The sequence below is a fragment of the Coffea arabica genome, chromosome 8c, assembly GCF_036785885.1.
Source record: "Coffea arabica cultivar ET-39 chromosome 8c, Coffea Arabica ET-39 HiFi, whole genome shotgun sequence".
NCBI lineage: Eukaryota > Viridiplantae > Streptophyta > Magnoliopsida > Gentianales > Rubiaceae > Coffea > Coffea arabica.
Genome location: NC_092325.1, coordinates 29,195,158 through 29,208,110, shown reverse-complemented (window position 1 = coordinate 29,208,110; position 12,953 = coordinate 29,195,158). Strand labels below are relative to the sequence as shown.

The 12,953-nt window shown below is 33.9% G+C and overlaps 1 protein-coding gene across 1 annotated transcript; it reads left to right on the top strand.

Annotated features, from left to right (window-relative positions):
* On the top strand, positions 1–10,303 carry LOC113707234 (uncharacterized protein At1g32220, chloroplastic-like). Its single transcript, XM_027229458.2, has 10 exons — positions 1–213; positions 2,643–2,760; positions 2,897–2,985; positions 3,905–3,960; positions 4,055–4,110; positions 6,280–6,373; positions 7,829–7,908; positions 9,244–9,286; positions 9,654–9,745; positions 9,918–10,303. Exons 1-10 carry the CDS (start codon positions 170–172, stop codon positions 10,095–10,097), a joined length of 852 nt encoding a protein of 283 aa, XP_027085259.1. The 5' UTR covers positions 1–169; the 3' UTR covers positions 10,098–10,303.
* The last annotated feature ends 2,650 nt before the right edge of the window (positions 10,304–12,953 follow it).

Below are 12,953 nucleotides of genomic sequence, written 5' to 3'. Positions count from 1 at the left end.
AAAAGGCCCACAGCCTTCTCCATATTTGTTCTCAAAATTCAGAAAAATCCAAAACGAAAAAAAAAGGAAAAAAAAAAACCCCCACACGCTCGTTCAAGAAGCCCCGTCTCTACTCTACTACACCTCGAAGCAGGAAAAAAGAAATCGATCAAATTTCTGATCATCCAATATGCTCCGCTTAATTAAGTCTCCATTTTCTCTCTCCAGATTCTCGTAAGTTATTTTTTGGCCTGAAATCCTCTCGCGTTTTGTTTAATTATTTTAAGTACTTTGTCTGTGAAGTTAATGACTCTAAATTCCAAGGTGAAGCTGAATTCTTTTTTATTTGTTTAGGTGATTGTATTCTTTTTTAGTGATTTAATTACCTGTAATTTTTTAGACAATGTTGACATACCTTGACGCTGCATTGCAATTATTTTTGCTTGGACTTAATTAGAATTAGGTGACCTGTTACATTCTTCCTTTCCTTTTTTTTGTTTTTTTTTTTTGGATTTGGAGGAGATGGGATATCTGTTATGCAGTACTTTTGCTAAAATTTTTTGAAAGTATGTTTTGTTTTCTTGGGTCTTAAGAAATGACATTTAATTATGGAGAAAGAGAATTTGATATTTGGTTGGAAAAAGAGTTCCAATTTTTGGCTTAGGGTAGAGTAGCAATAGTAATGTTCACCAAGCTATATAACTCTCATTAGCAGAATGGATTCACCAATTGTTTGGCAGCATTTCAATTTTGTATGTTTTTCCCCCCGAAATTGACCTAGAATTTGGCTATCTAAAGGAAATGTAGTCAGAATCATGTGAATGGCGGAGATACTAGTGCTGGTGGTTCTTGCATTGACACGGGGAGAGGTTTCAACCATCATTGCGAAATGTGTATCGAGCTCTAAATTAATTTTTTTACATTTTAGAAATATTTTGCTTCTTCCGATTTTGATTAGTAGTGGGAAATAACACAGTTGCTTCATTGGGAAATGCTACCTTGGCATCTTTTACATCAAGAAATACAATTGGGAAACGAAATTCAGAGTAAGCTGATTATTGAGCATTGCAGTTCACATCATAATGCCTGAATCTTTTTTTGGTTCCACTTAACTATCACTGTCCTTCTTTGTTCTGATTAACAAAAATTATTGATAGCTTGTTACAGCACTTGATGTTTCAGCTAGAAAGATTTACTGAAAGCTCATTCAAGTTTTCGAATCAACACGAAAGGAAACTGTTTAGTTGCAGAAAACTTGGGGAGTCTGGCCATGCCACATGCCTATGTCAAAATGGATCTTGATTTCGTATTTCAAAAAGAAAAACTGAAGGAGATGGAAAGCATACAAATAGTCTGAATAAAAGAGAATGACAGGTCATGTGAAGCCAAAAAAGCATGGTTTTCATCTTTTGAAAAAAATGGAGTGCAGAAGTTTGGCAGCTGGAACTTGACATTGGCTTATTTATGCTTGTTTGGTTTGTTTCTTTGTCAGTTAGTGAATTATGTTAGCTCACATACTCATAATTTGATTGTTGAAGTTTTAAACTGGATATGTTACAGAAAACAACTGAAAAGTATGAGCCTTATCTGCTATTTAGCTGAAAAATATGAAAAGAGCAATGTGCATTGAAGAACTTTAACAGTAAATGTCACTTTGGGAAGGTGGGTATTGTGTTTTGACTATGCAAAACGGAAAAGGAAATGCTGTACCTGGAAGGGACTCTGATAGTGCACATGATACCTGATGTATAATTTAATAGAAAGATTTATATATGCTCTCTTTGTCAGACATCACTTAACTTTACACCAGCTGTACTGAGTTTCCCTAAATATAGCTAGTATTTCTATTTTGGATGTGAATGTTGATGATCACAGACAGATGTTTATTGTTTAGGTGTGGATGAAATAGGGTGTGCGTTAGCACTAGATTCATGTTCTTTGAAGTGTTGCCAATGAAACAATTGTACTCATTCTTCTAGATGCTTGTAAATTAATAAAAGTCAATGGCTGAAATATCAATTCATTTTTTGGATTAATGAGAAATCGTATGCCCCCCTTTCAAGCTTCAGTGTAGACACATTTTGAATTGATCACAGGCAACACCAATTTGGTCAAGGACCTTTGGAAGAAATGGATGTGTGTTGCAAAGTTAAGTTTAAAGTGAAACATTTTGGTGAAAACATGTTTTGAAGCAATATTTATGATTTACTATAATTCTTAGAAGACCCTTGAACTGTTGCAGAAACCTGATTCATTTGCAGTCATTTAAGTTGAAAAAACTCTTCACTTTGAATAGAATGAGTTTGGATAGTATGTGTTCTCTGCTAACTTTAAATGCTTAATTTTCTACTTAGTTTAAAATTTTCTGGTCTGATTTGCTAGTGAAAAGCATATTTTCTCCTATGGGCTGGCATCATCTCCCGATATATGCAGGATCTGTTACCTTCATCTAGTTGTGAGCAGAAACGGGTGACTAATTTTGTATCTGTAAGGGTATTGTGGTGTGAGCTTCTGTCTGTCGTATCTCTGTAGTTTTAGTTAGTTCCCTGCAGTAATTGGTTTTAGAATTTTATGGTAGATTAGAGGCCATTTGCTTGTCCTGTGGTGTTACATACTGCCTGCAACTGATTTTAATTGTCTCAATTGATTCTTGACAAAACCAGGAGGGTAGCTGCTTCAAAAAATCAACGGTTTTTATGTACAGATCCTAATAAAACTGATGAACCATTCAAAGTTGAGGAGGCAGAGACAGTAGATACCTCTCCACCTCCATCAGAGAAGGTATTTCATGGTTTTTCCCGGATATGACCATCTAAGTTTGTGGCACCTTGGTGCTTTGTCCCTTGAAATGTTTGGATTAGATTTTATTTGTTTAATTACTAATGGACTTTTTTTCCCCTTTTTTTGGGCTATTTAGTTACTTGTGTTGGGTGGAAATGGATTTGTCGGTTCACACATATGCAAAGAAGCTTTAGATCGTGGTCTGACCGTTGCTAGCCTTAGCAGGTTAATTCCTCTCACCTTGCCATGTCACTGTATTGCTCTGTAAATTGCTGTTCCTGTTTTATGATTGTTTAAGGTTTATTACGGTGGGTGCATTCTTTCCATGGACAGTGGTAAACTTTTCATTTCAGGCATCCTCATCTTTGTTTTGTGAAGCAAGCATGTTGAGAGTTAAGATGAAATGCAAACCAGTTAACTTCCTTTTGTTCTAGACTTCAGAATTAACCATTGTCTTGTTCATAATGACCATTGCCCTCTTGTCTTGACGTCTTGCTTGTCGAGCAAAAGTCCTTAGCTCATGTTGTACTCATGTTTACTCAATTTTTGAATCAATTGCTATGGTGGTTCTATGAGTGGTTCAAACAATTCGATATGTTGGCTTTTCCTTTTGTAAAATGGTCCTGATTAAGTAATTAGATTTGTATGTATTGTTGATAGGAAAATTCTTCTGTTTCCTCTTTATGGAGATATAAGGCTTTTATTCAAATAAAATCAAATGTTGTCTGGTTTTTTATATGTTAAGCAAGAGTCTACTGGTAGAAGGAAAAATGTTCTTACCTTATTGAACAGTCATTATGTATCTGTTACTTTTTATTTGAACCTAACTGTAATTACAGCTCTTCATTTAAAGGGATCTATGAAATTTTGGAGATGTTTTAGCTTGATAATGCCTAACAGGCTTTAAGAACTAAAATATGTGCACTCGTATTGATATTTCTGGTTGTTCATAAGATAATAAAATAGCCGATATGACTGGAGGACTCAGGGGAGTGGAAAATCCTCATGCACATTAATGCAATCCTGATGATCTATTCCTGTTTGTGTTACTATGTGATATGTTGGCTTGTATATTAACGTACATTTTGTTCTTGCTATGAACTTTTCATCCTGATCTCTGGTTCTTCTGGTTATCTTCTTGTAGAACAGGAAGGTCATCTATACAAGAATCCTGGGCTAACAGTGTAATCTGGCATCATGGTAATTTGTGTTTTTAGGGGTGTTTGTAGTTTCATTTCTTTCCAGTTGTTATTAGGCTTCGCTCATGGTTATTTTCCTGTTCTCTTTCCACCAGGAAATCTTCTTTCAAATGATTCATGGAAAGATGCTTTGAAAGGAGTGACATCTGTTGTATGTATCACTTCTGTACACGTTTTTCTAATGTTTAGTGTTTTTCCAGCTGCATCTCACTGTATGTTTATCTTTAGTGTTGGTCCAAGGGTGATACAAGGTGATGTGTGTTTCTGCATGTGGTGTAGCAATTAAACATAAACTTAACTGAATCCATGCAAAAGATAGAAAGATGCTGTAACAGTGGTTCTGTAGCTAGCATAGCTAATCTGTAATAAGATATCAGCAGGAGAAGAGTTTATCAACTTAGCAGCTTGTTGCTGCATCTTCTCTTATTCTTGCAGGTGAAAGTGTCTGAGCTCCAAGTTTTTGCAATATAGTGCTTCAGAGTTTTTTTTATTGCCCTTTTACGTTTTGTTTTTTTTTTATGGGTGCATTTTTAGTTCTAATAATGTATTTTAAGGCTTCTGCACTTAAGTTTGCTTGCAAGTTCCCATTTAGGATGTTGTTCCCTTTCCTCTTTCCTTGAAGCTGTAGATCACCAATTGTAACTAAATCTGCGACTTGTCAGCTGCTGGTTAGATCTAGGCTGAGGTTATAGAAAATGGTGGTAAATTTACAATACAAAAGCAAAGCCTTATTTGCGTTATCAATCAATAAACATTTTTCCAATGCTGTAGAATCATCTGGTGTCTTGCTCTGCTCTCAATGTCCTCTTGCAGATTGAGGGAAATTTTATGACTTTGAAGGCAGTTATTTTCATAAAAGTAAATATTCTTTGGAAGCGTGGCGGCCCAGATAGTTGATATTAAAAAGCAAAGAACTTGCTGCTTTGGAAGGATCTGATTTTTGGCTAATCATTAAGTGCTGGTCAAACTAACTACTTTGTCATCGAGATTTATCCATAAAGGAGGTTGCTAAATGTGCACATAACTTGGGTTATGTGATGTTCGTTCTTATTTGTAATCTTAGGTGCTTTCTGACTAAAGCATTTTAGTGCTTGAAGGAAAATGTTGAGCATGTAATGTCAAGTTGCTGCTAACAATTGAGTTTCTCATGGAAATAGCTACAGATAGTGAGTGACGTAGGCTGCACTTAATTTGTATACTTTAGCATACCCAACAATTGGAATTTTGAAATTATCATCTCAAGCAGCTTTGCTCTGCAAAAACTTATCTTTTAACTACTTGCAGAAAAATATTCAGTTTATTTTTTCCTCAGTCATTTATATATCATACATTTCCTTTCCAACCTATCTCATCTTAATTAGGCGACTCATCTTTGTTGGTGAGCTGAGTACTACAAAACAGGTCCCAGCATTTTGTTTTCTTTTTGTTTGTTTTTTTTTTGGTTTAAACAATATGTGGCTTCTTGGTCTATCAAATCAGGTATGCTACATATGGGTATCCATGTGGAGTTTTGGATAGGTTGTATGTCGAAGGGAAGAGTGACTGATTTAATTACCGCATTTGTTGGAAAACAGAGTTACTTGCTCAAGCAAGCAGACTAGATGACAGGATAAGAGATTTTTTTTTGGTTAACTTCTTTTAGGTTCAGGTGGCTAATATTTTCATATTTTCTCTTTTGTACTCTTTTTTTTTTTGGGTGTGGGAATATCGCTGGTGGCAAATTGTGAGGTGATTTTTACATTTAATAGGCTCCACTATGTGGTTAAGTTTCAGGTTTGAAAAGTAAACTTTGTTAATATTCAATTTCTTCTTTAATATGTGTCCTCCTCCTGCTTTAGTTTTCACACTCTTTATGCTTTACTACTTTATTTAAATAAAGACATGTATTTCTTGGGCCCTTGAGTCGAAACTTGTGAAATTTAGATTTGTTACATATTAGATTATAAGTAGAAGTGGCTCAAATCCTTGGTTGCACAACACTCGTGGATGCTCATATGTTATTTAACTTGAAGAATAGATAAGTTTCTAACTCATTCATGCAGTTAGACAGAGGATCAAATTGGGTGATTTGATGTAAGAAATCATTTGTGATACATACCGAATGCTTCTATAGTTGGGCTTCTGCCAGTTTCATTCTGTAGCCTAGTTTTCCTTGTCTTTTTATTTTAGCTTTTCCTTGTTTTAACTCTTTTCACTTGTTGTCTGGATTGATTTTAGGGGACTAATATCTGGTATTTAAAGTTTTTTTTTTTTTTGAGGAACTTTCTCTTGGATTCGTGTGTAAGTGCTAGTTATCAAAATGCATGTTTTCCTTCTGCAGATTTCTTGTGTTGGTGGTTTTGGTTCCAACTCACACATGTATAAAATCAATGGAACTGCAAACATCAATGCTATAAGAGCTGCTTCTGAAGAAGGTATTGAATTATATCGCACTTGTGTTTGATACTTTTAAGTCATATAGTTCTTAATTCTGCAACAGGGGGCAAGAAAAGTAGTTAATAGTGTTCCAAATAGTCAGTTGTTACCTCTTCTAGTTAACTAATTGATGGATTGTCTGAGCTTCATTTTTGTGCATACGTTCAGATGTCATTAACCTCATCATAAATGGTCTGTTTGGATTGAAGATTATATGGATGAGAAAACTAAAATGTAGCACTTTTTGTGATGTGATGTAAGCCAGACAAAAAGGTGGTTGGAAAGATATGAAGGTGGTGGGAAAATGACATTAGAGAATCTCCAAACTTCCTGCTGTTGTGGTTTTGTTGATGCTGTGTGGAGTGTGAAATCTAAATATGTGTAGTTCACACAGTGTTACAGTAGGCATATCAAAGCAGACTAGCCAATTTCGTTGCATTTATGGCTGGGAGGCAGCATGCTTTGGGTTCCTTGATAATAAGATCACTGAACTTTTCTTGGTGGTTAGGATAAAACCTGTAGAAATATAAACCATGTAGTAAATTTGTAAGTGCAGAATGATCTAAGGTGTGTGGTTGAGTTTTCCATCTTGGTTTTACATACCAGCAATTTTATGTTTTGCTCAATCAGGAGAGTGTCAGTACTAAAATGAAGAAAATGAAGTGTGAACTTCCCATCTTGTTTTCACATATCAGCAAGTATATCTTTCACTGAATCGGGAGAGTATCTGAACTAGAAGAAAGAAGAAATATCTGCACCTTAAATACTGCACATTTAGTTTTTGGTGATGTTGAACTTGATCCATCTGAATATCAAATCGAGATCTCCTTCTCAAGGCACAAATTATGAATGTCCAAACAAATGCTTTTCAATATGCGTAGATAACTAGCAAACCAAATTAATATAATAACTTTAATTCATCACTTGAGTTGTAATTCAATTTGTTACATAAAGGATCAGGTTTCGAAGGTCGCGAGTATCAAGTTTGTTGTCCTCTGTTGCTAAGACTGAAAGTAACTTCTGGTTGTTCACCGTAGACCATATTTCAATTACCTGTCGATAACATTGGCTAAAAATCTCCAAGTTGGTTCAGCCTTTCTATACAATCTAAGTTATGCATCATCTATCTTGTACAGCTGCTTGGAGTTTACTGCAGCAAACATAAAACATGTAACGAAGCAGAGGGAATAGTTAGACTTCAAATAAGGTCACTTTTGATACATTCGCTTTCTTTATTCGACGTCTATTTTTCATATTCATCGAAACTTGAACTTGGAACACATAGATAGAATATATCAGTTGTCTTCTCGTGGACATGGCATTATGTATTAAGGAAAAGAATTTGGTGATTTTTTCTGTTTCTATACCCCCAACACAAGTAAGAACTATTTTGTTAACTGATTCAAATACCAGCTAGTTTTGTAAACCCTGCTTATTGTATTTACCCTTTGTAGGAGTAAAAAGGTTTGTTTACATTTCTGCTGCTGACTTTGGCGTTGCAAATTATTTGCTGCAAGGATATTATGAGGGCAAGGTATGAATTAGAGTACTTGGATCTGTAGTTTTGTGTAAACTCTTTGATTGCATTTGCTAGACTAGATATGTACAATGCATGTCTTATCATGTTACACTAACTGTCTTGATTCACAAATTGTTTGGTCTAGTGTAGCTGGCTAAAAAGATGCTAAATCCAATTATTGTTTGATAAAAGCCATGAAGATTTTCTGATAGTTTTAAATATCATCTCATGGTACAGTGCACTGGATATTCTTGAAACTGATCAGTTAACTTACCATTCCAAAAATTAAAAGGTGGTATAATAATTTTGCTGAAAGATAGAACTGAAGCCCTGGTTGAACCACATCTGTCTTCGGTATTGTGATTATTAGGATTTTGCTGATCATATGTGATAGAATGGTGTTCTTTAATCTCTTGTAATGAATGAAAATTTTCTGGTATCATAAACGATTTAGCATGTCTTTTAAAATCAGTAAAGAAGGCAATATTGATGATAAAATTGCTCTTTTGATGTAAGCATGCTGTTTTGAGCTCATAGAAGACCTGATTGTTGTACTTTATGGTTGCACTCGTTGCTTGTGTATGCAAGTTCATAAAAATGTTGCAAAGTAATTTAATTTGGTGGTTCTGCACTTCCATCTTGTTTACAGCTACTTGAATATGTAGATAAGTACAAAATTTGTAGATCAAATCAAGGAGGTTATAACTTATTAGTAAATGTGGGTGTCCTACTTTTGCACAATCTAGGAAGTATTGATCTTTAAGGATTCAGTTCTTTTTAATCCTTTACCCTTTGAACTTGGTTTTCCTTGTCATTGGCATAATGTAACATGGTATTGAATTCCTGATTTGACAAATGAACCTTTGGGTTTGAAATGTTTCTTTTTCCTGGTTGAATTTATCTTTCATGTCTCTCGCGTTCTAGTAATTATCTTTCATCATATTTTGAGCAGTTGTCTGTCCTATTATTTAGTGATGGTTTTGTAAGCTGCAGCACTATGTTAAAATTGATTTTTAAAGCATTTATGTGTGATGTACTCAATTAATGTGCTAAGTTGGCTCCGTGAAGCCATTTGTGCTTAGTTCTTCCTTTGCAAAGTTCCGTGTTTTCATTGTACGAGCGCAAAGTCATGACTTTGGACTTGATCTTCTTCACTTGTTTACTTTTGAGTTTGTCTTGTCGTGTCAGTTGTTTGGAGTATGTATGGTTAGTTGAACATTTCAACTCATTAATTTTAGTTCACCAGCATGTCGCTATGTTACAGTTGATTAGAAAGATGGATTGTGAAATCTCATTTGTGGAATTGCGTGTTTGTTTTCTCATAAATTTCTGTTCCGTATCATGATGCAGAGAGCTGCTGAAACAGAACTACTGACCAGATACACATATGGAGGTATGTTACCATGCTGTTATTCTAAAAATTATGCATTGATTAAGGACATGATGGCGCACAATATCATTGATGGTTAAACCATTCAATCCTGAAACTAAATATTGTTACCAACTCCTTTTCCCTAATCTGAGTGCTCTCTCTCTCTCTCTCTCTCTCTCACATATGCACGTGCTTATGCACAAACACAGACACACAAAACTGGTTGACCTTTTTGAGTAGGACTGCACATTATTGATTATATGCATTTTATTATTTTTTATCTTTGATCGCATATCTCTGATTGTCATATTGCATAATCTATTTGGCATTTGGACGAGTTATCTGCAACTCATTGATCTAAATCTTGCTTTGTTTTTCTTTGTGTTAGGAGTAATACTGAGACCTGGGTTTATTTATGGAACTCGTCGTGTCGGTAGCATGAAGCTTCCTCTTGGTGTAATTGGTTCTCCCTTAGAGATGGTACTTGCCGTGTGGATTCTGTTCATTTTACAAGGAATTCTTGTGACTAATAAGTATTACTTAGGCACAAAAATGGGTTGTATATTGTCTGTGCCATATATGTGATAGACCAACTTCAAACTGCTATGTGCTTATGTGCTTCGTGGAGTAAGTTTTCCATCTTGTTCTGCAGGTTCTCCAACGCGCAAAGCCACTCAGCCAGCTACCCCTTGTTGGGCCTTTGTTCAATCCTCCTGTGAATGTTACTGCAGTGGCTAAAGTTGCAGTAAGGGCAGCAACTGATCCTGTTTTTCCACCTGGGATTGTAGATATCTATGGGATACTTCGCTACAGTCAGCAGAAATCCGTATAACTTTCGGTTCTTTTACTTTAAGATATCTTGGTACTCATGTTGGTTTCTCTTCATCCCTGACAAGTTACAGAGAGGCAAATGTTCACCTAAACCTTCAGCTGCTCAGTCAAATAAGCAATGCACCAGAATTTCCCATGTAAAGCCATATTTGTTTCTTTTATCACGATTATTATTATTGCTTCAATGAAATTGGAATTTTTTTCTTACATTACTCGAATAACTTGTCTTCTGAGATTCAAACGGCCTGGGCGTTTGAGGAGACTTTCGACGGATTAAGGGCCTTTGCAATTGCCACCACATAATCACCAGCAGAATAAATGTAAACGCTAAAATTATAAATGTAGATATTAACTCAACAACATATAAAACTTAACAAATGTTTTCATCTGCTGAAATTTATGTCCAAAATTATGTTATTACATTTGCTTTTATAATGTCTACTAGTCCAAGAGCGCGGGGTGAGCATTCGTGACCCGTGTTAATGGTGCATTTGGGTGCTGATGTTTTTAAAATTTTTTTATGTAATGCGGTGTATGAATTGATGCAGAAAAATATTTTACAATATGTAAAATAATTGTGAGGTAGTTAGTTTTGATTGAATGAGGGTAATTGGAAAGAATTGTTGGTAGGTTATTCTATAGATGTTTTTAAAATTTTTTTATGTAATGCGGTGTATGAATTGATGCAGAAAAATATTTTACAATATGTAAAATAATTGTGAGGTAGTTAGTTTTGATTGAATGAGGGTAATTGGAAAGAATTGTTGGTAGGTTATCATATAGAATGTGATTTAATGTTGAAGTAAAAAGATAGTGTATATATATTGTATAGTTATGAAATTGGAGAATATGGGAATAGTATTAAATGTTGAAAGACATAACTTTATAGTTATTTTATATTGGAACAACGTTTACAAGTTCATTATCAAATATGTGCATTCGATGTTTACAAGTTCATTATCAAATATGTGCATTCGATATTCGTTGATGCCTAAGTGAGTAATTATGAGAGTATAGCATGGTCGAATAATATGATATCATAGGATTTTTTCCCATTCATAGGTTAAAAATTTATCTTCAACTTTGATGTCCCAACATTTGTGTTGGTAATAGAAGATGATTATATTGTTTTTGTTTGGCAATATATTTGCAGTATCTTCTGGATGGAATTTGTGCAAAATAACATAAATGGATAAAGTAAATTTATGTGCAATTTTTTTGTATGTCTTTGGGTTAATATCTGTTTAAAAAAATTTGGCTTACTAAAATTTCCATGTCCGTGGGCTTGATGACTACATAAAATGCAAACTTTATGAGGAAACTTTCTCTTGCAGAAAAAATGCCTGCAATTGTTAAATAAATAAATAAATAGGAAGTTGTATTGTTGAATTCTATGGATATATTTTATTATTAATTATGTTACCATGTTGCTTTTGCATATGTGCTTTCAATAGGGATGATATTCCATTCAAAGAAGCTAGTGTAGTGATTTGGGTTGAAAATTTAAACTCTAAATGTCATCACTCGAATGTGGAAAAAATGTATTAGTGAATTTGGCTGCAGATTGTGATCAGCAATGAATTTTTTCCATCCAGAGTTCTGAGGATTTTCATCTAGTTTTAGAAACCATATTTTGTGTCCAACTTTGAAAATTGCTTTTCTTCTTATGTGTGGTTCCAAGTAATGTATAACTTTTGGTGGTATGACCTGCAATTAAGATCTAAATGTGTTAAATGTGTTTTGGAGAAAAATTGATGTAAATTAGGGAAATTTTATAAAATGAATACCAAGGTATCATTGTCTGGTTCATCATACTGCATCAAGAACGAATTGATTGGAGAAACTATTATGGACATGTTAGGCCTGGGATATTTGTGGGATAAAATCCAAATTCAACAGGACAAATAAAATAATAGTTAGTTATAAAGTAAGATGGATTTATTAGCTTTTTATTTGTTTTAAATAGTAATTGTACCTAAATGAAGATGAACTAATGGATATGATTGTATAAAAGAGGCAAAAAAATAGTATTTATACAAATAATTAAAATACTCATGATTATAATTGTGTAATAAAATATAAAGTTGCAAGCTCAAGGTATACCAAGAACAAATGCTAAGAAGAGGGCTATGAAAATAATCTAAATTTGGTAGAAACAATATATTTTCTTTGCTTTAGCCAGCTAAAGTAACAATGATTACATCACAACTTCTTCGGATTTTTTTATGGATATATTTTTTTAATTTTCTTTATGAATACATATAAATGTGTATATAAGTTGAAACTCATTGTTCCATGTAGAATTTACATTGCATGGTATATTTGTAACCATCATTGGTTAGTACAATTTCAAATAAATTTGCCAAAGATACTGCAATCAACTAAAGTAGTTATTTGCCTATCCATGCAAAGCATTTATCCTTTTATATACTTATATATATATGTGCATGTGGTTCATAAATCAAGCATTCGAAGAACTATTGGAATTATGAAATTAATTGAAAAACACATTAAAATATCGAAAAGAAGAAAGATTTATTTTTTTTTTTGAAATGAGACAGACGAATTCTAAGAATATAAAAGAAACCAGTAAATTATAGAAAATATAAAAGAAAAATTATGTGCATGCATATAGAGGACCTAAAGAATGGATCATTGATGCTAGGTCTAAGAAAAATTTCTGGAACAAACAAGTGAACAAAAGAAGGGAAATATCAACAAATAAAATAAGCATAATATATGACATAGACTTGTTGAGAATAAGCAAAAGAAATGCAACTCACTTGAGGAAGAAGTTTTTGGAAACAAAAGAAAACGATAAAAGTAAGAAACAAAGTACTACGAAAAGCAATATAAA

What these genes read in the sequence shown, in the direction of transcription:
- LOC113707234 (XM_027229458.2), top strand. Translation starts at nt 170, where the DNA reads ATGCTCCGCTTAATTAAGTCTCCATTTTCTCTCTCCAGATTCTC. An exon ending in CAGTGTAATCTGGCATCATG is followed by an intron (nt 3,961 to 4,054) that starts GTAATTTGTGTT and finishes TCTTTCCACCAG; the next exon opens with GAAATCTTCTTTCAAATGAT. An exon ending in AAGAGCTGCTTCTGAAGAAG is followed by an intron (nt 6,374 to 7,828) that starts GTATTGAATTAT and finishes TACCCTTTGTAG; the next exon opens with GAGTAAAAAGGTTTGTTTAC.